Here is a 26,488-nt window from a genome sequence, read left to right as displayed (position 1 = left end):
CAGGAAACAGAAGTGAAAAGAAACTGGACTCTCTACAGGTGTTAGGATTTAAAATGTCTCCTTATTCGGATCATAACAAGATGATGTGCCACGTTTGTAAACGGACTCAAGCTTCTTTTCTAGTCTTCTGACTACTCTAAGTGTTTTTACTCCGCAGGTCACCGACAGAGGCTGCTGTATAAAGTGACCTTTAGAAGTATCAAATCCATTCATACAGATTCACACACTGTTTACAAAGACCGACTCTTCCCACTAATCCACAGCCGCCCAATCCGAACTAAACACAAAAGACTGATGTTGGATACCTGTTGACAGCTGCACTCTTCTTTATTTATGCTACGCCTTGCAGATATTTGCAATAAAAACAATCTGAGTCTGTGCCAGCACCTGTGCTTCCAGTTAATGTTCTCATTACTATGGCAACGTGCTGACAATGACATGATGATGATGTTGTCAGTCAGGTTACATTTGCTTTGTTGCAAATGCAGCTTGTAAATTAAAAACATCGGATGGACTGAAGTTATCAGAGTCTCGACAGGAAGATATTTCACTGAAAGTTACAAATGTCATCCTCATGGGGGCGCCAGAGGAACATTTTACATATTTAATTTATTCTGTTTTTTACACATGAGCCTGAGTCACACACATGCCTGAGCATGTATTAATGGAGAGATGTCAGAGTGAGCCTGCTCCAGTTGGGGGTTCGGTGCCTTGCTCACGGGCACCTCGTCAGTACTCAGGAAGTTACCTGGCACCTCTCCACCAACCAGACCAACTTACATACTTTGGTCCGCACTGGGAGTTGAGCCGATGAAACCTCTGGCTTCCTCCTTGAGTCCGTACAGACTGAGCTACTGCCACCCATAGAAAGGATGGAGATCATCAAAGTCTTCATTTGATGATCATCATCATTTCTGTATTAAAGTTAAAGCCATTCCATCTAATTGTTATTAAATGGTCTCATTAAAACCTCCTTTACTTTTCTAAAGATTTTTTGGGGGGCTTTTTGTGCCTTTAATGGGTAGATAGGACAGTGGAGTCAGGAGAGAGAGTGGGGAATGACATGCGGGAAAGGAGGCACAGGCCGGAGTCGAACCCAGGCCGCCCGCGTTTAGGACCACAGCGCGCACTAACCACTGCACCACTGCACCACCAGCGCCCCAAAACCTCCTTTACTTTTCAGAAAAATGTATTCTTTAAGGACGGGGAGACATCATGACAGGTTTCCTTTGTTTGTCCTCATGCAGAGAGTGACGAGTTATTTTTCTTTATCAAAAATGAAGGAGGGTCCATATCACCTGTTTTTTTAATTCTTATATGTGTGGCTGTGGATCAGTGATAGAGTCGGTCGTCTCTCAACCTGAAGGTTGGGGGTTCGATCCCCAGCTCTTGCAGCCTCATGTCCATGTGTCCCTGGGTAAGACACTTAACCCCAATGTGTATGAATGGATGAGTTAATACTGATGGTCTCTTTACTCAGCAGCCTCTACCATCAGTGTATGAATGGATGAGTTAATACTGATGGACTCTTTACACAGCAGCCTCTACCATCAGTGTGTGAATGTGTATGAATGGATGAGTTAATACTGATGGACTCTTTACACAGCAGCCTCTACCATCAGTGTGTGAATGTGTAGGTGTGTCCTATCCTGCGGTGTGAAAGATCTTTGAGGAGTCAGAAGACTAGAAAAGAAAAATACAAGCTCAGGTCAATTTATCATTCTTAGGGCCTAGTATGTTTTATAAGATCTATTGAAGCATCATTGGCGTACCTGCTGTCTGAACTCTGAGAAGAGGGAACACATCTGCATTTCAAGGGTCAGTCAAAAGAGACAAAGAGATTGTAAAGTTTTTTTATTTGTACAAAAAAATCCCCAAAATGCTCAGAAAATTGCATGATAGATATTTTGAATAGTTTGAAGCATTGTGTAAATGAAACAGTGCTGTTAGTCAGTAATGAATGGAAGCACTCACAGGGAGCACAACGAGCCAAACGAAAAAAGAACTAAAGTCCAAAAAAAACAACATCGGACCGAGACAACATCCTCAATAACCGGTCTGTCCATCGATTGTACACACGGCAGCAGGATCAGGATGTTTAGCCAACAAACACACCACATGACAAATACTTTCAATGGAGAAAAAAAAACATAATGAGTGCAGTCACACACACACAGGAAGCTAACAGAAATAAGGACAGAGACAAAAACAAACATGTTACAATTTCTTTCTAACTAAATTTCAGTTACAGCCTGGTAGGAGCGGCTTCACTCTGAGCCTGCTGCAGCCAGCTGACAGTCTGCAGGTTTTAACATGAAAAGGTACCAAGCTTTTTACATCCAGCGTGATTTCTCTCAGACGATGGGTGTGCACGGTGTGTTTTTATTTCTCAGAGAGCTTTCTAACACTTTGTTTGTTCTTTCTATGAATGGTTTATAAATCATCATCTTGAGCCTCATCAGATCTATGTTTTCTAAATGAGTGAATTTGCACAAACGGAATGTCCTGTCTTCTAATGTTTTCAGGGTTTTAACTTTCATGATGTGTTAAAGATCAGATTATTATACATTCATGTTCCGGGGTGCTTACAGGTACAACACACCATCATATTGTGTTTATGTTTTTTTTAAGGATTATTTTTGAGGCTTTATTTTAGAGAGAGGATGTCAGATAGAATCAGAAATCAGAGAGAGAGAGCGAGAGAGAGGTGATGACATGCGGGAAACGGGCCACATGTTGGATTTGAACACGGGCCGCCCGCTTGGAGGACTACAGCCATCGTACATTGGGCTTATGCACTAACCGCTAGTCCACCGGCACCCCATATTGTGTTCATTTCTAATTATGATGGAAATCGTTTCTACAATTTTAGTAAAATAAAAAAGCTTTCTTGCCTACATGGGCGGATCCCAGGGGTGGCCAGCCACCCTGAAATCTGATTGGCCACACCAAAATCCTGCATTATGATTGGCCCTTTGCCTTGTCAGAGGTGGGACTAATGTGTATTATTTGGGCTGTGTTGTATCAGGCTGCTGGAAGCTTTGTTTGCATTTCAAGGTGTTCATTTTGTTTTGTCAGAACTTTAAATTCTGACCTGACAAACATCTTTGAGATTTAATCTTAGGAGATTTAAATGTTACCTACGTGTACATTTTTCTCATTTAATAATCATTCACAGGACTCTAACATCTGTATGATACTTTACTTTGACATGATTGGACGTGACAGAGACTGAATCATGATGTTCATCAGTGTGAGAGAACGTCAGGCCGACTCTATGGAGTCACACCTGCTTGATCAAATAAAAAATAAAGAGAAATATCTGAAAGTCGTTTTGGTTCTAACATTGTAGACACCTGTCTGTGCTTTTACACTCCTAACAGGACGATGAATTCATGTTTTCTGCTCTTTGGAGACTCGTCACGTCTTTTATTCGACCTCCGAGCAGATGAGAAACATTGGCAGAACATTTTGACCTGTGTTTATTTATTAACTACTTTATTACTTTACAGGTAACTTTACCTTTAATGCACTTTAACACTATTCACCATTAAGAGTTGTCAGCACAATCAAGTGAATCTTTGATTTATTTTTGGATTAATCGATGATCAGAATGCTTTTCAGAATCTTTATCTCATCAGTGAAATATTGATGTGGAACTCAGAAGAACTGAATGTCATGCCCGCTTTACATCCTGTCACACACACACAGACACAGACACAGACACACACACACACACACACACACACACACACACACACACACACACACACACACACACACACACACACACACACACACACACACACACACACTCATACTCACACTCTGAGAGGACAGACGTGAAAAAGAGCCTCCAAACAGCATACAGGTATTTTTATATTTCTGCCTAAAAAAAGATTCTCATTCAAAAGGTGTAGACGTTTTTTATATAAATATATCGATTTCCTCCAAACCTCTTTATAAAAAAATCATTCTTTGGGTTGATCCTTCCCAACAACCAGCTGAGATGATGAGGAGACATCTGCATAGGTTCACACAGCTGCATGACAACAAACACACGAGACGTCCCAGCGCCACGCCGTCACAGCGCCACGCTCAGAGGTCAACACAGGGTCAGAGGTCAACACACTCAGAGGTCAACACACACTCAGAGGTCAACACAGGGTCAGAGGTCAACAAACACTCAGAGGTCAACATACACTCAGAGGTCAACACAGGGTCAGAGGTCAACACAGGGTCACACTGTCAGTCGCTCAGAGGTCAACACAGGGTCACACTGTCAGTCGCTCAGAGGTCAACACGTAGACATCAGCTAAGATGGAAGCCCGGCAGCTCAGAGATCAGAGGGCCGTGAAGTGTTGAAACAATGAGAATGGAGGTAGACCTTTTTCTGTGGGTGTTGAACCAGAGAGGCTCAGATGTGAAGTCCAGAGCTTGAACACAGACGAGTCGTCCTTTGATGAAGCGGTGAACAGTTCATCCTCCTTCCTCCTTCTCATAATGTAAACATTGGAAACGTTTTGGTCGACTAGGAAGATGATGAGCATCACGTGGAGATGTTGGAAAGTGCCTTCCTGACAGACATTTACAATATAAAGTGGAGGAGTGGAGACAGTGTCACTAACTTTTGTGTCCCAAAGGTTTATTCAGATGTCAGAGACGAACGTGACGGCTCGCTGACTTCACCTCCAACAGGCCAAACTCAAAGTGCTGGTTTTTAAACATTCTCCTTCCTGCCCTGCTCATGATTCACTCCATCTTTCTTTCATTTCTGGGGGAGAAAATTCAACCGTAATGAAATCTACTGACAGCACAGCCTCTCTTCATTCTCTTCATTTAAATATTCTTTCGTTTTAGACATACTTGTAACTTTTAGGGTCACAAATTGAACTCAAAGAAGCAGTATATAACTCTGAAACCTAGAGTTTAAAATGGGTACTGCAGTCTAAATTCTAAACATTGTAGAGAGCTGTCTCCCCCCCTCCTCTCTAGAGTGGATGCTCTCACAGGTCACCATGTGGTGGACACTGAAGCTTCAGTGTTAATCCAGCTCTGCATGGGTCTGTAAACCTTTCTGTGTTCTAACCTCTCTCCATTTTTCAAAAGCATCTCCAATATTGATCCTAGTTTGAGCACGTTTCTGCTCGTGGAGCTTATTAGAAACATGCAGAGGCTTTTTAGGTCGGGTACAATCACTTCTATCTGAACCACTTCTCTTGACCGCTTCCATCACTGCAACACCTGTTGACCTGATAACTGCTCTCATATCTGGCAAACAGAGGGGTGTCCAAAACGGCCGTGTGGGGGGGTTCCTTAAAACCTCCTACCTTCTCTGGTCCAAACAAATCCAGAGCATTCAGGAGCAGAATCTAAAGTTAGAAGGAGGACATACTGGCTGCTGCATTGTTGTCAGAGAAGCCAGCACTTCAACATAGCATGTTTCCTTAATGTCTGATCAGATAGTAAGATCATTTTATCATTTCACTCTCTACACATCTTACTGACTGGACCTGTAATGTAAACAGCATCGGCAGCTTATCAAACTTAAACAAAGTTGAATCAAATCAGTTTTTTTCTTTAGTTGTTACATACACTTCACTCACTATGCTCTTGAGGAAAACCTTCAAGTTCAACTGATTCATTAAACTGAAAGTTGCTGACTCAGGTTGGGGAAAGCAGCAACACTAGAGCTTAACTGTCTGAATAAAAGCTGAACCTGCGAAGAACTCCTGGGAGAGGCTTATCACTGTCTGTAGATTTCATTATGAATGAACACCTCTTCACATGTTTTGTCATGTGTAATCTCACAGGGAAACCTTATAGATCCATTGTTTTAGAAAAAAAATATAGATTAGTGAAACATTGCATGAACATAAGCTACTCAGGTCCCCAAATGTTATGAAAGTGCATTTTTAGTTGGTGTGAAAAAGGTCCTTTCTCTGACGCTGACTGGAAGTTTAGATCCTGTGGTTGTGGTCTAACATGAAACCCTTTGGTTCTGTATACAGCTAACCTTTATGAAGCTCCTGAACAAATGAATAAACCTGAGAGATCACATGTGGGCTGGCTTCAACATGTCCATAATCCTGTAAGGTCCCTGACCCCCCCCACCCGTCTTTCCCCAGACTCTTTGGCCTGATAACTGGGAGTGTGTTCCCTCTACATCGTTGGCAGTGGGCTTAGTACAGATGGTTGTAGGCACTACGTCCTCTCTGGAGGTAAATGTTGTGACCCTGTTCACGTTCTGTAAGACCGCTCGCTTTCTAGAAGAGTAGCTGAAGCCAAAGCCTCTGGGGAAGTTCTATTCATATACATCTATCTCTCACTGTCAGCAGAGACAAGTAATGGGACAGATAAAGTGCAATATGACCCCCCCCCCCAAACCTCAGTGGGTGTGTCACTGCCCGTCTTTGGCTACGGTGTTCCCCCTGTACTGTCCCTCCTCCTCGTCCGTCTCCGCCTCTCTGCTGCTGCGCTCAGGCCGGTCCAATGGGCCTCAGCTCTTTTTGAAAAAAGAGAAAAGTCTCCTGTCCCGGTCTGAGATTCGGTGAGCTCGCCTGGAGGACTGACCGCCGTGGGCCCTGGACGCCCCTGACAGCGAAGAAGGGGCCGAGCGCCACTCGTCCTGGTACTTGTCCATCAACTGCTGGTCAATGACTCTGTGCATATCGTCCTAAAGTCGAGGACAAAGACACAAGTGAGAAGAAGACAAAAGGGGAGTGTCACACAGAGAGGGAGGGGTGGGGGGATTTAAACCTTGAAAAACCAGACCCTGTAAACGGAGGAGAGCAGGGAGAGTTAACGTAAGTATTGATGACATCATCTCTGAATACTTCTCAAAGTTATGAGTTGTAAACAACAGGAATATCTGAGCACAGAATGATCAGGACCAATTTAACCCACCAGGGGGCGCCATAGCACAAATTTGCTACTAGGCCTTTAAATCTGTTCCAGACACTTTCTGAGAAACAACTCCTACTGAGGTCACTTCCCTCTCTATGTTGGCCATAAATGGATTGCATGAATATTTTATCGAGCTTTCCTTTCTACATAAGGAGCCCACCGCCTTTGAGCACGAGGAGCCTCCTTTCTTCATCTCACCAAATACCTCAAATTACTCAACGCATTTATTAAGTTTCTGGGTGTTTTTGTGGGTAGTTGTTTGGCGTTAAAGCCATAAGGGGGCGCTGTTGCTCAAGCAGCTGAAACAAGTAGGCAACAAAGATAAAGACATAAAACGTCTATAAATCAACAAGTGATGTCACATAAAAGAGTCCTGATCAGGAAAGAGAAGAAGAAATCTTTTGAACACATTTCAACAGAGGTAAAGGTGAATGAAGAGAGGAGAGAGGGGGGGTGCAGACAGAGAGAGAGAGAGAGAGAGAGAGAGAGAGAGAGAATGAGCGAGGGAGACAGAGGGAGAGAGAGAGAGAGAGAGAGAGAGAGCGAGAGAGAGAGAGAGAGGCGGTGGATTGGGATGGTGTTCTGTGGTGGTTTATGGGTCTGAAGGAATGCTGCAGTGGGCATTTCTCCAGAGTCGGATAACAGTGGCATGGAATGGCTCAGCGTGGCATTGTCTATTAGTGCAGGGTGAAATGGCGAGATGGCACAGCTCGGGCTCACCTCTAAGGCTGGAGGGGGGGGGGTACCACAGGGGGGAAAGGGTGGTACGGAAGCTGAGAAAGGCCACTAGATCAGAAACCACAAGAGCCAAAAAGTAAAGAGCCCTGAGGAGGCAAACTGTGGGCAGGGGAGAAGAGAGAGGAAAGAGCTACTAGTTACAGGTCAGGGGATGGGAAGGACACACACACACACACACACACACACACACACACACACACACACACACACACACACACACACGCACACACACACACACACAGTGTCCTCTACATACATCAAATGCTTCCTCACTAACATCCAAAACAGGCAAACTGACCAAACACCCTGAGGAGTTAAATGAGTGATTAGGTGTATGCACAGGTTCAGGTTAAAGAGTGGAGTCATAGATGGACGTTATAGCCCCCCCTACTGACGGTAGTATAGAATTAACTCCTCCTCCATGTTAACTAATTAACATGGAAACAATTAGAATCAATGATCCGTCAAATACAGTTTTATTAAAGGAAGAATGACGCTTTAGGAGCAGTAGCCTCAAACGCATAAGGTCAAACGCTATTGATGGTCAAATTTTTAAAGCTTGGAGCTGGGACCTTAATGGAACTGGGTTTCCATCCCCCTCTCTACCAACAGCAGAGTCAAAGAACTGTCCATGAGTGTCTATTTGTCGATTTCAATCCGAAGAATCTGTTCAGTGTGGACTGTGCCGACCTGACAGAGCGTTGTTTCATTGGTACGATAAAGGTTAAACCAAAACGTTAGGTTAACACCTTGACTCCATCAGCTGCTCCCTACTGCGCACACCTTCACTACAAATGCTACAACATGCCAGCCCCTCTTGGAGGGTATTTTGTCAAGGCGTCTTCACCTCCTCACATTGTACCAAAGTGAGGAGGTGAAGACGCCTTGTCCATCTTTATATACGGTTCAAACAGACTGAACACGTTAGAGAGAAGACGGGGGATGGACAAGCTGCACTAGAAGTGTCATTTCACTCTGAAATACTCCACAGTATTCTGACTTCTTTTCCAGTTGTAGTAAAATCATTAATCCATACATCCCATGCTAACCACACCATATTTATCTTTTACTAATAAACCACCTGTGACCTTTGACCGACCTGCCAAGCTTCCAGCTGCTGCGAGAGGTTGAGCTTCTGCTGGATGGCGTCCAGGAGCTGGCTGTTCAGAGACATGATGTCTATTTTACACTTGGCCAGTTCCATCTCCACAGCTTTCTTCCTGTAAGGCACACATCACACATTCAGTGTAAATACAGTGACAACCCCCGAACGTAATGATCCTAAAGAAAGTCTGTTCCAACTCCTCCAGTGGGGAGGAATGTAACATAAGGTGGATGAGGACGCAGGTAGGTATTAGATAGATAGATAGATTGATACTTTATTGATCCCGAGGGAAATTCAAACTACTACAGTATTTACACTACTGTATTAGACTATAGTCAGCAGCAGGTCAGCTTGGCTAAAACAGTTAGCAGAAAGCAGTTAGCATCACTCTGTCAAATGGTATAACCCTAACCCAAAGAAAGTTTTTTTAAAGGTTTAGTTCTGGGCTTTTTGTGCCTTTAATGTAGAGATAGGACCGTGGATAGAGTCAGAAATCAGAGAGAGAGAGAGAGAGGAATGACATGAAGCCACAGGTCGGATTCGAGCCCGGGTCGCCCGCTTGGAGGACTACAGCCTCCGCACATATGGTGCCCCATGCACTTTAAAGGAGTAACATAAGAAAGATATAACACGTTAAGAAGGGAGCTGAAGAATGTTGGTAGACCACCTTAACTGGAAAAGTGGTCTACCAACGTGTTTGCATTCCTTTCCTCTCCCAAAAATGTTTGATAATCTCTGAGGTTGGTTTGAGTTATTTTATTGTTTCATTCCTGTTGCTGGTTACACCATCAGACTTTTAAGGGGTGTTTCCATAACTCCAGTCCTTAGTAATAACAGTTCATGTTTGTCAATATAATAATAACACACCTGATGTTCTGATGAGCTGGAATACGTCTTAAGTTGACATTGTAGGTTAAAGAAGGTGAAGGTGGCAGATGATGCATATTTGCACTCGTGTTGAGGACTTACTTGGCTATGGCGTCGTCTCTGTCTCTGATAGCACTCTGTAGCTGCTCGCTTGGTTCTCGGAGTTCAGCCATCGTCTTCATCCGCTCGTTTTCCTCCTGGAGAGAGCGCGTTTCTACAGAGAGCAGCGCCATCTGCAGGTGACATATAACACATCAACACAGACGCATGAGGCTCAGGTCTTATAGATCATTACAGCAAAGGTTGCTCATGAGGGGACCCACATGAACCAGAAAGTAACTGGCCTGTGTGTGCAGCTTCTTTTGTGTAAATAAGGATGAGAGCTGGACCCAGCAGTGTCCACCTTTACAAACATAACCATCTTATTGGATTACAAACTGGTGAATGACCTGTTCTCCATACAGGAACACAGGGTTGTATAAATGTTATTCTTTGACATGAGCACTACTTTATTTCAATCTGGGGTCCGGGCCCCCTAAGTAGTCCCTGGGCCAGAGCCCAAAATCAGTCGGTACCACTCAAGGTGGTAAACTTTTTAGGAAATGTCTGTAGATTACTTTTTGTTGAGAGACTTTCCTGAGTGGCAGCTGTGTCACGGTCTTAGCTATATCTTTTGGAGGGAATCAGAATTTAGAATAGTTTTATTGGCCAATAAGAGCGACAGTTACCTCAGAATCTGTCAGAAAGATTCACTATTTGGCTAAAATGAAAGCAGAAAATGTCTCCTGTAAGATGTTACCAAACACGATATTATTAAGCATCAAAAAATTTCCTGACCATGAGTCTAAACCAGGACATGCAGCAGCGTCTAAAATGCATTTTACTTTTGGGTTCACTTCATGAACTGGTTGCTGTGACACAGCTGCTACTCAGAAAAGTCTATCAAACCATAATATCACCTACAGACATTTTCAAGGTTTATACACCACCTTGAGTGGTACCAGAAGACTTAAAGGGGACATATGATGAAAAATCCACTTCTACAGTATTTGTGTAGGGTGTAGGGGTGCTCCAAGGTAAAGAGGGAGGGAACCACATTGTTTTTACTCCATTACTAACATGAAGCTCGGACACACACGACCACCAGCAGAGCGTTTCTCCCTGCTTCTCTCTCTTTATGTAACACCTGATCTCTCATACATGTGCACATACACAGCGTGTTCATGTTAACGTGTGCACACTTCCACACCTGTGTTACCTGATTGTTACCTGATTGTGTAGCTGTAGCGTCTCCTCTTCGTTACTGCGTGTTTTGTCGTGCTCGGCTTCGTACAGCTCTCGGACTTCCCTCAGCTCCTCTCCTAGCTTCCTCACTTGCTCCTCCAGAGCCTCCTCATCACTTTTCCTCGAGCCCTTTCAACACACAGCAGAAAATCATTTCACAACAACCCTCACTGTATGCGTCTGTATTATTAACACACTCAGTTTACTTCTGATGTTTGACACATTAAGACAGCTTTAAGAAACAAATGTTCTCTTGTCACTTTATGGTGGATAAATGGTGAATGGACTTGAGCTTGTATATTTCTTTGCTAGTCTTTTACATGTGGCTACAGGAGCTGGGGATCAAACCCCTGACCTTCAGGTTGAGAGACAACTCTACCACTGATCCACAGCCGCCCCCAAGATAGGAATAAACATTTAACCATTAATTCTTATCTCCCTTCAGACTCTAAATGAATCCCATGGAAAGTCAATCACTTGGTATGTAAGCTTTAGGGTACGATTTTTCAAAACAAACTTTAGCTTCTCTCTGAATCCAAAATGACAACACCAAGTGTCATCGTTCTTCTGGGGAAAATAATTTGAAAAAAAAACATGGAGCTTATATTTGGTTGGTTGTTTATTACCGTGGACTCGTTGCCGTCCAGCAGATTCTGTGTTAATCTCCGCAGCTCTAGCAGGCTGGTGTGGAGGCTTCCAGTAGGCACATCCTTGGCTGAGGACGTCTCCGAGGACTCGTCCATGGAAGAGTCGGTTGACAGCGCTGAGTCTGTGACGTCATTTCCCCGGAGATGGGAGCACAGCGAGCGGACTTCACAGTAGGCCTCCCAAAGCTGGAGACGCATCTGAACAGGAAAAGCAAGGGGGGGGGGGGGGGTGTTTGCAAAGAGGCAGGTAAGTATTTGAGCATTAACACAGTGTGGTGCTATACCTACCTGTTCCCTCTCCTGCTCCTGCTCCTCCTGCTCCATGCTCTGTTCGATCTCACACAGCAGGCTGGATGGGTTCGGGGTGAGGCTGTGGAGGCTGTGTTCTTCTGTTAGGTCCTCCAGCCGAGCGCTCAGCTGTCTGTGGGACACCTGCACCTCCTGGAGCTCCTGCTGGTTCTGCCGTAACTAAACTCAACAGAAGATGAAATCCTTAAGTACACAGCAGGTCTCCAGAGAGGTCAGATGATTACTTTTAGGAAGATTGTGAAGTTGTGAAAAAAAGGTATTTTTCTTCCAATATATCCAGGTGTTGTAGTAATCTCCCAAAGGTTTTAGAGTATTTAGTGTTTGTACCTGTAGGTCCTTCTGATGACACTGCCTCTCCAACACGAGCGTCCTCTCTCGGAGGTCATCCACTGTGTTCTGCAGCAGCTCGTTCTCCTCCAGCATGGCGTGTACGCGGTGTTCTAGCTCCATCTTCCTCTCGGACAGCATCTTAATCTAACAAGCCAACACATCTCAAATCAGTTTCCTGTGCCGTGGTAAATAGGCACTACATGGCGAAACTGGATTGGTCAGCTCTCTTGGTCAATAGCGGGTGGATGGGCGGCTATGCCCAGTTTGTTGTCTTCCTTTCTTTAAGGCAGGCTGAGGTCTGACTCAGGATTTAAAAAGTCCTCCCACTGGTCTTGAGAATGTCCGTTGCCTAGCATTGGTGTAGGCGTTAGTTGCCACCCTGATCTTGAGGAATGTCTTGTTGACACTCAAGCTAACTCTTTAACATGCATCTGTAGCCGCCCTTCTATTTAATGCTAGCAAAGCAGAAACACCACACACTCTATTTCCCATGGATTGTTTCCCCTTTGTAGCTGACAGAGCAGCTTCCCTCATAAAACCAACAGTTTAGTCCTCGCTCATTTGGATCCTGCCTGCTTCTGACCTACATCTGCAAACCTATTTCACAGCATACATGTGCAGCAGTTTGTTTTTCACCGACATATGAGACATCACGTTGCCAGGTTCTGGATCATTTGTGGCTTTTAGAGTCTCTTCTGGCAAAACGCCATCAGTCATGAGTTCATGTCACCTAAAAGCGAGAAATTGGAAAAGTGGGAGCACCCAGACATTGCAGTATCCTCGGCTAAATATAGAGTGGTAGCCTTTTCTCCCAATTATAGCTCAGGCTCTGCAGTTTGGGTGTTTTCTGCCCAGCTTTGAAGAACAGCTACAGGCAACTCTCATCTGTTTCAATAGCCTCTTTCACATGACATATCTGTCATACATGACACAAATGACATCACAACACATCTCATGCTCAAATAGACAAGCATGTTTTTAATGCCCAAGCTCAGGAAACAGGGATTGCCATGATGGTGTACCCATGTGAGAGAGGGACTGTTTTACAGTAAATACAGATCACAAACTTTTGGAGTTTTATTTTCTTTAACCCTCAGTGTCACATTTATTCAACCTAGAAAAACATTAAGTTCTACTGTCAAAGTTAATGCAATCCTTGTTTCTGTAATTGTACAAAGCATCACATGCAACATGCAGCTCGGCCCACAAACAGGGTTCAGGAACGACTCACTTCTAGCCCTTGCTGCTCCAAACAAGAGGGGAGGATTTTGAGTGGAGTATTTGGGCAAAGAGAGAGAGATAAGAGACAGAGATAGGACAGATAAAGTTTGAGAGAAAGTCCACAGCGCCTTGAAAGATTCAACACTTACAAATGCTTTTAGTATTTGGTTTCAGTCAGTGAAAAGCGAACACAGGTATTGCTTCAAAGCCGTGTTTAAAGGAAGAATGTGCGACTTTTTGATCCAGTAGATTTCGCCCTTGAGCTCCAGCATGAAACCAAAACAAACTGCTGTTTGGCCACACCTCCTCCATACTGAAGCCTCCGCTCTCCTACAGAGACACACCTCAGACACCCCTCCACTCACGTTCTGATGAAGGAGTTTAAAGCAAGCGGCGGACAAAATTGTCCTTTTCTCGAGCTGTGACCGACCTGTGTCCTGCATTGTTGTGTTAGCATGCTAATGTTAGCGCTCTTTAGTTAGCTAGTGTATGACGTTGATGGTTTTATAATCAAGGTAAACTTTCAGTCACCTTTTTGTTCAGGCGGGTTATGAGAGCTTGACAGAGAATGTTTGAGAACCACAGGTAGAAAGAGAAGTCAAACAGAGTTAAAGGAGAGCTGCTCACCTCAGCCTGTAGAGTCTCAAGTCGTGTCATGTGCTGGCTTGTAGACATACTCTTCTCCCTGAAGTCGTCCCGTAATGAATTGACCTGAGTGGACAGCTGCCTCTCCACCTCTGCAGCCTGCATCCACACATTCAAACAGGAAAGACACAATGGTTAGTGGACTTCAGCTTGTATCTTCTGACTACTCAAAGTGCTTTTACTCTGCAGGTCACACCTACAAATTTACAGTCACACACTCACACAAATGCAAACACACACACACACACACACACACACACACACACACACACACACACACACACACACACACACACAGATATGGGACGGCAGAAGCTCGGTCTGTCCTTGGGTTGGGAAACCGGAGGGTTGCCCGTTCAAGTCCCGGTGCGGACCAGAATGTGGAAGTTGGTCTGGTAGCTGGAGTTCTTGTCCCAAGCACTGTTGAGGTACCCCCAGCTCTAGTGTCCCCCTTTGGAAGCAGTGTGTAGCAGCCCCACTGTGACATGTGTGTGATTCGGGCCTATGTGTGTGAGAAGCATGTCTCTCAATTACAGAGTGTATAAACAGAATTTCCCCTCAGGGATTAATAAAGTATGTAAATGAAAAATACACATAGTCTCTCACACACACACACACACACACACACACACACACACACACACACACTCTTACACACTGGTAGACTCACGTATGATCACTATGTACTCAGACCTTCTATGGTCTATTCCTGGAATAATGCATGTGATAGCGTTCCCTTTGTGATAGTCTAAAAGCCTGTTTCTAAAACCTTCTCACACTCCTTCATTCAGAGTTTTTTGTTCAACCCAGTCCAGCCGCAGACTGATTGCTACAGCGGAGCTCTTTGGACAGGTGAGACCGGGCAACAAAGAGAGCTGAGCTTCATTAGCATAGAGCTGCACTCAGGAAGCTAGAATTTGCATTATCATCATCACTGCCATGGCAACAACAAAATCCTCAAAGCGACCCACTCATTACAGCTCACTGAGGAGACTAAAAATAAAATAAGTGTGCCAGGAGACACCGCAGGTTACAGAGCCTCACATCTGTACTGTTGTCCTAAGAAGTCCTTTACTTTGAGGGATCATGCATGTTTAAAAATGACCTGTACTCATTTTGTTTGCCTTTCCACTTCTTGATGCCGATAGAAAATTGGGCTAAGTTGATATCAGTCCAAGTGTCAGCCTCTAGGTGGCACTGCTGCTTCTCCATCAATAGCTGGTGTAAACGATACATCAACCCACCTCCGTTCAGTTCTGTGTTTACGGTGTAACACTGGATGTGTTCTGCGTCTGCGTTCGACTCTGAGTGTACTGATATGACAAGCAGCTACAGGAGGGCTCTGTTTCAGCTCGGGGCTTCACCCTGAACTGAACTTGATCTGCATCCCTCTGGAAGCACTGAGTTCTCTATTGTGATCCTTTCTGATTTTATTCTGGTCAAAAAGCTCCAGCTACACTCGTAGCAAGAAGATCAATTTAAAACAAATTGGACCAACGCGTTTCGGCCTTCATCAGGGTCATCAGGATGACCGGAACGTGGCGCTCTAATTTGTTCGAAGTTGATCTTCGTGTGTTGCTGGAGCTTTTTGACCTCCTCTAAGCCTTTCTCTCTTCATGCACCGTGGTAGTTGGTGAAGTAATGCCAGAGATCCTCTGCTTCTTCAGGGTTCTATTCTGGTTAAACAGATAGTTATGCATGTCAGAAAACGATTGCATCACAAAAAGCAAACTGTGTTATACTTTAAAACGTTTCATATTCAAGTGTAAAAGGTTTACATCTGCAACTGTTTTTGTAATTAAATGGCATGAATCGGATAAGTAAGGAAAGACAAAACAAGATCCGCACACCAGGAAGCTCCTGTTTGAAGGATCTATTAAGCAATCAGATACCCATCTCTGAATGAAAGGAAAAGATATCCCGGCTCTTTTCATCAAAGTCATGGAAGAGAATTATTTACTTCCAGGAGCTCCAGCAACACATAAGTCGTTTTCAGACTGCAGGAACTTTTTCATAGTTCTAGGAACTGTTGGAACCCTCCCCCTTTATTAATGATCCGCACCGCAGGAACTATGTACTGATTTAGTTCTTATATCCCTGTTTAGAGGAACCTTTATAGATCCTACTTCATATGGAGGTATGGTGTTGTGAATGCAGACAATGGACAGATATGAGATTTTTGGGGCCGATATCGATATTGGGGTGAAAAAAAATCCAATACCGATATATCAGCTGATATCTTTCTTAGATCTAGCTTCGATATGTAGAGATATAGATAGATATAGATATACACATTAATCGCTGATTCCTCCATGCAGTTATCAAACAGTTGTTGAAAAGATAACAAAGACAAGATGGTCACTCGACTGGAAAGTAACTGAGCATAAACATGCTTCACGGCTTACCTCAAATATTTCCAACACTTATCAAAGTCAGAGAAATCCTTCATTTAATAGTTGTAGCAGAGAGAGCTCCCATGATTCCCCGCCAGCCTTGGCGTCATCTTTTGGTATTGTTTTGACTGAGAGCCCCCTGGTGGCAGAGTCTATATACTGTGCTTTTAAGATTTTGAGTGTGTAACATATTTTAGGACATATCATTTCAACTATGTTATGCCCAGTTAAAAACACTGGGAAAAAAGATGACATTAACCATTTATTAAGGCGTTGAGCTTTTTGCATCTATGGTCTTTCTCAGGCCTACAGTCCTCTTGTTGGTACTTTCAGCTGATACTTCTAGGTCTGGTATTAACAGATCTGCTTTCCAGTGTGACAGCTGCATTTGCCTCCACTTCCCTGTGTGGGAAACAGATGTGCAGTCAATAGAGGCCGGTGCAGCGGCAGGTCAGAGTGTGACCCAGTGGCCCGACACACTGACAGATTGACATCACGTTGAAAACCCTGCATATCCGACCACAGAAGGCCTGGTTACTGCGGTTACTCACATAATCTGCACAGAAAGTCCTCAGATCCTAGCTCAAGCATTACCAACACAACATGACAATCCAGGACAACAGGGGCCAAGCAGACCCGCTGTGATCTAATCCAGGGCAGAGAAGTAGGGCTCATCAGAGAGACGGTTTCCTTTAACGCTCCTTCACTCTGACATCTACATGAGCCTCTGCTGTATGCTCAGGCTGAGGAGGGGGGAAACAGGAGGACTGGTGATTCCTGTTGATTCAGTGACTGTGAAGCAGCATGCTAACAGATATAGCAACAAGTCCATGACAGGTGCTTGGTGGCAAAACTTAGCATCAAACTATCTGTACCCTTGTGCCTTTCTGTTCAGCACATTCCCATGGTAACAACACGTGGAGTTCCAATTTGCATGTCAATCTGGTTGTCGTAGCAACCAGGGAGGAGTGGGATTGGTGGAGCTGAGCCTTGTGGTGTCAATGCTTCTGGTGTTTTCCTTAGTCACTTTCGCAGAACACTGCCTCGTCTAGACCTATGGAGGATGGGCAACCCCACATTCAAACAGTTGCGTAACAAATACTCAGAGTGACAAAAACCCGCCAGTCAGGGGGCTGATCTCGGGAGCTGCAGCTACACCTGAGGCTGCTGGAAGACAGATGTTATGTGCTCCAGTGATTGAATGGGATCAAAGCTGCAGGCTGGACAGACGGTGGTGTGTTACAAGGTTCTTTAAGGAGGAGTGAAACTGGATTCTATGATACATGCCACTGAAACAACATAGGATGCCACTCTCATAATGTTGATATCACAACTTGCATGTTACATTGTGGTGAATTTAGTTTTTAATGGTCACATAGGCCTACAAAAGGAATAGTATGCGATTGTTCACACTTAAATGTAGCAGAAATCAAGCATATCCCCTCAAAATAACTCTGTGAGTCATGACTGTCTACACTGAGAGTGACACCCGAGTCCCACTGTCTGTGATGTTGTCCAAGCCGTATCTACAACGTGTTTACATGGACAGGCCGGCCAGCTCATCCCCCGGCGAATAAAAGTTGTTTAATTGAGGGACTAGAGAAAAGAAGAATAACATACTGTACTCACTGCTTATTTGAATGTCATGAAAGACTTTTTAGATAACAGTCATTCCGTGTAAATTTCCATGCAGTGTGAAGATACGAGTATTTTAAAGATTGCTAGCATTAGCATGCTAACACAACAATGCAGCACAAGTTGTTTTGGTTTCATGCTGGTGCTCATGCTGTACCTTTAAATATGTAAATGAGCTGTGTCTGACCACGCCCCCTCTCTGGAAGGACTTGGGTGTACTTGGTGCTTTCTCGCTCCATGTCCTATTGTTTACAGTGAGAAGGCCGACTCAGAGGGCAGAACAAACACCTAGCTGTGGGAGTGTCACTCACCTGGGGGAGGGGCTACTGCCCTTTGTGATGTCATGAAGGGAAACTCTCCAAACGGCCTGTTTGAGCACACATTTTCTGAAAAGTGGAGCAGGCAAAAGATGAAGAGGATGGACTTTTCTCATCATAGGGGGGTTTATAGACAGACTAGAGACACATATTAGAGTTAGAGGAACATGGTGACATTTATTTTGGACCTTAAGGAAATGTGATGTCTTCCATATCTTAAAAAATAGCATTTTGATTATTCTGATGGGTTTCTGTCAGTGTTTAGTTTAGGAAAGGTTGAGGGAAAAAGATTTGACCATGCGGACATGTTTGAGTCACTGCATCCCAAGCTTTCTTAGAGCCTGCGTGTTAATGTAATTAAGGACAGGTCCCCTTCCTGCCCGTTCACTCTGATCAGATTACTAAGGCTGTTCTCACAGTCCAGAGACACACAGACAGACACACACCTCATAGGCTGTGCCTCTGGAGCAATGGGAACACAGTGAATACACTATCATGCATAGTCTTACCACCCAGGTTTGGAAAACCACTCGCGCACACACACACACACACACAGCAACACTAGAGAGAGGCGGAGCCACAGTGGGTATTTTTACCCGCGCTGGATAAGACGTGAGGACATAGCCTGGGACTAATATTTAAATCTTCTTTGCCAAAATAACCAAGTTACCTGCTGGTATTAATTAAGTAGAGTATAGATTGGAGTTGTTGTGGTTCCTGACTGAATGCATATGGCGAGGCTATTTAGCACGGATTACAGTCTAATCCCCTTAGCGCTGTATTTTACTCTATGTCTTACTTCACTTCTAGTGGAGAGCCCCGGCTCCTCAAGGTCATCTCACTGCAGCCAATAGAAGGCCTTGTTATGAACTTAATGCCTTTAGTTGTTAGGCTGGTAATACAGTAATACACTGTGTCGTCAATCTCATCTTCATCTACGAGGTTTATCTCAGAAAGAAAACTCCAGGAAGCTTGCCGAACTTGAAGTTACTCGTTCATTGTCACAGTGGGATTCTGGTAAAAAATCTCCACCCATGGACTCCACCCCCAGCCTAGAACAAAACTTTAACGCAGGTCGGCCATTTTTATTCTCTCTCCAGAGGATTGATGTCTACGGGGAAAACTCAGGGGAGGGCTGATTGCATTTAAAGAGACACACACACCAAAATGGAGCATTCTGAGAGAGCTGGTTTATACAGGGTCACAAACCTCCTCTGGTGCTTGATTCATGTTATATTTTGACCAAAGCACAGCACAGATGTTTCATTTAGACCACAGGGGACTGTTTGAAAAGGTGGAGGAGGGGGATAAGATGTCCTCTTTAAAGATCTGCACAGTATAACCTTCAATGTTTTCATCTCCATATATTTTCAGTTAGTTCATTGTAAGTTAGGGTGGTTTCACATTAGGGACCCGGGCCTGGATTCGAGTACGCTTGACCCCAAAGTCCGGTTAATTTGATCAATGTAAACACAGACGTACCATATTCAGGTACTTGGCATGAGTACACTTAAAGAGGTGGTCTCTGGCACGATTTACATGTACTCGAGTACGGTCCACGGGGGATGTGAACGCAACCGTGCTCAAACAAGGAAGTGGACCGCTATATGGCGTAATTCTAAATGTCTCCTGTTGTCTAAAAAAACATGATATCTGTGCAGCACAGGCCCGTTTCATCCTCTGAGCTGCACAGTAGATATGGACGTATTAAGAAGGTCGTTGTTGGTGCCTGAGAATGAACAAAAACATGTGTTTTGGCTTACAGCGGCGCACATCCACACCATTATTAGACACTTACAGTTAAGAGTTAACTCATGTAAGAAACAGGGACAGCAGATGGAAATAGTTTGGCCTCCAGCGGCCTCACAGCTGCAGGGTTTCCTCAGGGTGGTTTAACATTCACTCAGAGCTGTACACAGCTAGCATAACTTAGCTGATCGCTAGAAAGAAACAGACAGAAAGAGCAGGACAGAAAAGAAAGCAAGGATGACTCAGAGAAAGAAATGTAATATGAGGGAGAAAGCAAAGCACTGTGGCTGACCTCATTTGTTCTATTACCCACCAGGTCTCCCTCCGTCTGTCCAATTCTCTGCACTGTGACTTCTGTATCGATGAAGTCAATTAGTTCTCATAAATTTCACTGACTCACATTGGCCACTAGATATGCCACCACCGCATAATCCAGACCACTGTCAATGAATATCTTTATAGATTTCCCACCCCCAGGTTTCAGTCAAATTAAATGCAATTTAATTATGTTAAGTGAAACTCCGGCTCCAATCCATATCCAACTGACAGGTCTAGATCAGGAGAGTCCTTGATAAAATGTAGTGATGGTGTTTGGGGCAAGATGGGGGCAAGGGGGGGATTTAATCTGATCAGGATGAGAGGGAGAGCTAGGCTGGTCAGCAGCAAGAGGGGGGCTTTAAAACAACCCCACAGAGTCACACCTACACATTCACACACTGATGGTAGAGGCCGCTGAGTAAAGAGTCCATCAGTATTAACTCATCCATTCATACGCTGCTGATGAAGCAGCGAGAGCAACTTGGGGTTTAGTGTCTTGCCCAAGGACACATCTGACATATGATTGCAGGAGCTGGGGATCAAACCCCCGACCTTCAGGTTGAGAGACTACCAACTGTACCACTGAACCACAGCCGCCCCACGGGGTAAGGACAGATTAAATAAATCAAATCATAGAATCGGTCTCACAAAAACTTAAAGGCAGGGTTGGTAGTTTCCAAAAACTAGCATGATTTTGAAAGTAGCATTCCCTCAGTGCTACGTCTGCAACCACCCCCTCCCCTCTATGCAAGAGGTAGACATGGAGGCATGTGATTGGTTCATCAGATTGGTACCTTGTGCAGACATTGGTCAATGTTTTTACAGACTTACAAACTGATACAGATGATGGATTTTCTTTGTTCCTTTTTCAGAGAACATGAGTTATTAATTTCTTTCAGGACCTAAAGACAATTTACACCAAAATCTGAAAAAGTGTATCGGGAGGAAATTACCAACCCTACCTTTAAGTCTCAATCAGTACAAAAGAGTACCATCAAATCCTTTATCACTCTGGCTTTAACACACATCAGGAATATGAAGGTCTATGTCTGTTCTATGTGCGGACTTTGTGTCCTGGTTTTGGTGTCGATGCAGGACAATGACACATTATCAAGGTTTCTTTTCTTTTTGTTAGCACGACCTGTTATACGACCATGTACAGTGTGTTTAAGCCATCGACAAAGCCTGAGTGACATCACCCGTCTGTTCCTGCAGCGGGCGCTGGAGTCCCATCGATGGCGGTCTCCACGCTGGAAATGCTGTCTCAGTCTAACTTTCAGTCAACCTAACAACAGGCTGAGAGCTGGAGCTGAGGCGGGTTTTAAACCTCCTGATAAACCGTTACACCGCGCCCACCTGTCAATCAGGTCAGCTACACACCTTATTGTGAATAACTCTAATCCTTCATCAAATCAAAACTGATGAGTCATCAAAACATTCACCCCTTGTACAGTGTGTGTCCATCAAGACATGAGCTAATCACACCTATTTGTTTTTTTTAACCAGGCTGTAAACATGTTAATCTCTGCTGTAAAAATAGGCTTTTTAGAATGGGTGTGTATGTGACTTCCTGTGTTCCTGCAGCCAGCCTCTAGTGGACACTCCAGGAACTGCAGGATTTTACACTTCTGTATCTGCTTCATTTTTCAACACCGGAGGTTGCCGCTTGGTCAAGCCCAATGAGTCTAAAGATGTGTCACCTGGTCTACAAGAAAGCTGCTGGCACACCTCAGGACACAGTGATGATGACGAGTAATTACTACTGATAAATATTTATAATTATACCAAAGTTTCCCACAAGTTCAAAGAGGGTCATCTCATCCTGTATACAACAGTTAGGTCCAACCAAGCAATCTGATTGGACAGCAGGCACTCAGCCTAATGATCTGATCACTAATCACAACAAGCATTACAGCAAACTGTCTTGATATTTGAAGCTTTTACACCTGAATCACAACAGACCCCTATATCACCGGTAACATGATAAATTCAAACAATAAATATAGTTAGGCTAGTCGGTGAGCGTGGCTAAAGAAGAAGGAATGAAAGGGAATGAGTTAAGTCGTGGAACTTGTTGAATTGGTGGAGCAAAAAATACTACTTTATTGTGGATTCTTTTTTTTACTTTTTACTGCATTTAGTGCTCGTTTAGCTAAAAGCAATTCATCCTGAGCTCCTTCTGTTGTAGCTCTCTATCAATCTCCATCTACTGCCCAATCAGTCTCTCCTCTCATGCAGACAGTACATTAAAGAAAGTAAAACTGTTAGCTCGCTTGGTGTAGTGTAGGACACTTGTGCTAGGGCCGAGTCTTTACTGAAGCAGAACTTTGCTGACTGTCATCTCCTCAGGCTACCTTACCTCTCCAGGGTCTCTATAACATGTTGGTGCATAATCTCTACTTCTCATGCCACAACAGAGAGCTGATTAATGTATGCATGTTGAGATGTATGTAACTTTCTTTACAAAAAACAACAATGAAGGTCTGATGTGTGGGTGGATATATCACTCTACTTAAGAGAAACAACAGGATGGAGATGGATAACCTTCTCAGCAGCACTTTACTGTCATCCACATCGCTCCGCTACACAACAACAACAACAACAACAACAACACTTCCTTGTTACTCATCACACGTCCCCCTGTTAGCCAATCGGAGGCTAGGATGATCAAACTCAAGGCAAACATTATGACAACCACAGAGGTAGATTCAATATAATTTAGTCGCAGTTACTATGTGCAACTGGAAATATTAAAACATGTAAATTAGCAATATTAACTTTGTAAACTCACATATGTAAATAGTTTACTGTATAAATGTTGTGAGCTTATTTTAACTTAAACTTCAATATATGAATTTACTTCACTTTTGAAGCTTTACAGTTCTTTATAATTACTGCACTGGTGTAACCTGTCAAAATGCAGAGTGCTATTGCTTTGCAGTCCAATCTGTCTAAATTATTCAACTGATCGCCCGAAGCTTCACTTATATATTGATGAGTCAGCATAAATCAGGTTGATATAGAAAAAGGCACTCGTGAAGTAAATCCTCCCCTAAGAGAAGACGAGTCCTCACTGACCTGAACATCTTTCTATCAGTCTACTCTGGATAACATGAATTGGACTGAGTGGCCCCCGAGGGAGGGTCATGGAGAAAAGACACGCACGCACACACACGCGCACACACACACACACACACACACACACACACACACACACACACACACACACACACACACACACACACACACACACACACACACACACACACACACACACACACACGATCATGTGACACAATGTCTCGAAGCCTAGACTAATGAAATCTTCCACTCAGATTGGCTCAGCCTGAAGCTGTGCCCTACAGGTGGGGGCACACATGATCACACACACACACACACACACACACACAGAGACACACCCTCACCCTACTGAGTTGCTCCAGCAGTCTGTGATTCTGTTCCGAGAGTTCCCCGATGGCCTTCGTCTTGTCCCTGTCGGTGTCTCTCAGCTGGACCTGGTGGCGCTCCAGCTCACCCTGCAGATGCAGGATGTCAGTCTCCAGCTCTGCCACGCGGCCCTCCCACTCCCCCTCTCGACTCTCCAGACGCCGACGCAGCTCATGCTTCTCCTGCTCCAAGTGCTGCATGCAGGAGAGGGAATAGGGTGACAGGGTCAGTCAGTCAGTCCATTATTAATATTGTATATATTTGTACTATCTCAGAGACCCAACATAAATCCACAATTAGCAAACAGGTGAAACATTTTCTGGTGATTTATTTATTAGGCAATCAGGTTTTAAGGGTTTAAATGGCCATAACTGCATTAACATATTTCACTTTTTTTTTCAAAAACTGGACCGAATAGGTTCTAGTATCAACATGAGAGCATCATAAACTAAAGAGGTTTGACATGTGTGACCAACACCAGACACTAAAGAGTACGACCTGGACATGCTCTTTTTGTAAAGTGTCTTGAGATATAGGTAAATACATAGAAACATGAACTGATTGTTACATGCGGTGAGGAGATTTGAAAGTGAAGCAGTCATTTGTGTCCCTAACTCCTGAAGTGACACTTCTTTTTATTGCCTAGATTACAATGAATGGTGGACAGATGCACTGCAGCACCACGGGCTGCCAGAGCTCTGATGGGGGGTTGTTGTTGTTATGGCATCTATGAGTTATAACTCTGAGTAACTGTCTGAACTAAAAGAGGGGAACCAAAGAGATTCAGAAGAACAACAACTGATTGAAAACGATACAAGGACCTGTCACATAATCCTAATAAGGAGTTTGATATAAAGATGCAGCTCATTCCTCTGAACTGTAATGTATAAGCCTGCATCAAAGAGGCTGAACAGATGTACAGTAGATAGAGTGTAAAGCCTGTACAGCTATAGGATTAGTTTGTGTTTCTTTCTGAGGCTCCATGTTGGCTCGCAGGAAGGATTTTGAAAAACAAAAACAAAAGCTCTGCCGCACAGCATCCGTAGTAAACATGAAACACCTTTTAGAGCTCGACAATACACTGACATGAAGAAGTTTAAATGACTCTCCAGTTGTAATTTACCTTTAAAGGAGTTTTCAGCTTACAGCAGACGAGCAACAATAAAATGCTATCACAGTCCAAGCCTTTTTTCAAACACTTTTTTTGTGTTGTGTTGCTCTTCAGTTTGTTTACATTGCAAAGACCAGGGCCTAACTTTACTATAAAACCACACAGCCCAGTGAGGGCCAGCAGCAACACTTGGGTGAATAATATCTGTGTATATATTTGAGTTTACCTCTAATTTCTCGTTGAGATCTTTGTGCATTTTCTCATATTGCTTGGTCAAGTCTTGGTTTCTCTCCAGCAGCGCTTTGCCGAGTTTAGCAGCTAAAACCAAGTCTTTCTCCTTTTGACGGAAGAGCGACAGCAGGTCTGCGTTGTGCCCCACCGCAGGCATCTCCACGTCCGACAGTCCCCCTTCGTCGCCCCTCTCACCAGAAAGCATGGCCAGTTCCTCTTCCAAGGCCATGCCGAGGCCTCCGGAGCCGGTGTGCCGCAGCGGCTGCCCCGGATGTTTCGTGGGGCTCGTACGGGGCTCTAAGCAGTCGCTGTCCAGCTCTAGTGGTGCTGAAACCCCGGCAGACGTCTGCAGGTCTAGGTAGAAAGCGGACATTGCCGCCCGACGGAGGAGAAGCCAACAGATGAGAGTCAACTGGTTTCTATTTGGGACGAACCCACCCTGGACTGACAGGGTTGGGCTGACCGGACCGGCTTACAATCGACAATCCGTCCCTCATTCTCGCTCTTCAGAGGTAGATCCCGTTAATTTGAACACCGCTGACTTCCCAGTTTTCTCACGATCCTCTCTCCTCGTCTGCCAACCAGCCCCGGCTCAGGCTCAGATTGGGACACAGTTTAGACTCCTCCTATGCAGTTTACTGACTAGCTGTTTGTTATAGGACGCACAATGTGTTTTCTTTTTATCCCGGAATAAACCGCCAAGATGATCTCAGCGCAGCGGTCGGTCGGTCAGGGTCCAACCCGTCTCGGGGTCCCGGGTCCCCCATAACTCTCGGCCCTGTTACACCGTAGGCAATGCCAGCCAAACAGATGAGCGCGTCCCCGATAGCTGCTCAGCCTCTTTCCCCGTCTAGGATGCGCGTTAATGCCTCGGCAGTGACGCCAGTGACGGCCTGTTACAAACACGCACCCCATTGGCTGAGAATGATAGCGCCATATTTTGGTGCTTCTCGCTCTCACAAATCTGTGACACCGAGCTGTAGCCTCGTGTGAAGAGATGTCGTCAAAAATGATGCAGCAGCCATGAGCAGAAGAAGCAGAGCAATACACATGAGAATGATGATAAATAACTCTGCATGACATCCGGGGTAAAATACCAGACTGATACTTTTATGATTATGAGCCTGACCAGGAATAAAATAAACAAATCGTTTTCACTCTTTTTAACTGTCACAGCTTAAATAATAACAGTAGCTCAGTATTCTATAACGATTATTACCCCCACTGTAAGTTTG

At 44.3% G+C, this 26,488-nt stretch overlaps 1 protein-coding gene across 3 annotated transcripts; it reads right to left on the bottom strand.

Moving 5' to 3' along the window:
- Positions 1-1,839: 1,839 nt before the first annotated feature.
- bicdl1 (BICD family like cargo adaptor 1) lies at positions 1,840-26,086 on the bottom strand. 3 transcript variants are annotated; one of them, XR_010668283.1, is made up of 12 exons: positions 25,249-26,086; positions 23,890-24,105; positions 14,035-14,151; positions 13,418-13,429; positions 12,184-12,330; positions 11,836-12,015; positions 11,527-11,745; positions 10,886-11,029; positions 9,719-9,849; positions 8,744-8,864; positions 7,627-7,743; positions 6,538-6,676 (listed from the first exon to the last, which is right to left on the bottom strand). XR_010668283.1 is itself a non-coding variant. In XM_020636345.2 (11 exons), the coding sequence occupies exons 1-11, from the start codon at positions 25,624-25,626 to the stop codon at positions 6,500-6,502; spliced, it is 1,842 nt and encodes a 613-aa protein (XP_020492001.2). In that variant the 5' UTR covers positions 25,627-26,086; the 3' UTR covers positions 1,840-6,499. The 3 variants fall into 3 exon arrangements, 2 of the variants coding, with proteins under 2 accessions (XP_020492001.2, XP_065818725.1); XM_020636345.2 differs by lacking the exon at positions 7,627-7,743 and having other exon boundaries at positions 1,840-6,676; XM_065962653.1 differs by lacking the exons at positions 7,627-7,743; positions 13,418-13,429 and having other exon boundaries at positions 1,840-6,676.
- Positions 26,087-26,488: the final 402 nt, after the last annotated feature.

The sequence above is a fragment of the Labrus bergylta genome, chromosome 2 (assembly GCF_963930695.1).
Source record: "Labrus bergylta chromosome 2, fLabBer1.1, whole genome shotgun sequence".
NCBI lineage: Eukaryota > Metazoa > Chordata > Actinopteri > Labriformes > Labridae > Labrus > Labrus bergylta.
Note: the sequence above shows the minus strand (reverse complement) of the source record. Positions and strands in the feature narration are given on the sequence as shown.

Bases quoted from the DNA above. Each gene is read 5' to 3' on its own strand.
- bicdl1 (XM_020636345.2), bottom strand. From the start codon at position 25,626: ATGTCCGCTTTCTACCTAGACCTGCAGACGTCTGCCGGGGTTTCAGCA. The intron at 9,850-10,885 runs GTAACAATCAGG...TGTCACCTGCAG, and splicing joins CGCTACAGCTACACAATCAG to ATGGCGCTGCTCTCTGTAGA. The intron at 8,865-9,718 runs GTAAGTCCTCAA...TGTGCCTTACAG, and splicing joins AGAGACGACGCCATAGCCAA to GAAGAAAGCTGTGGAGATGG.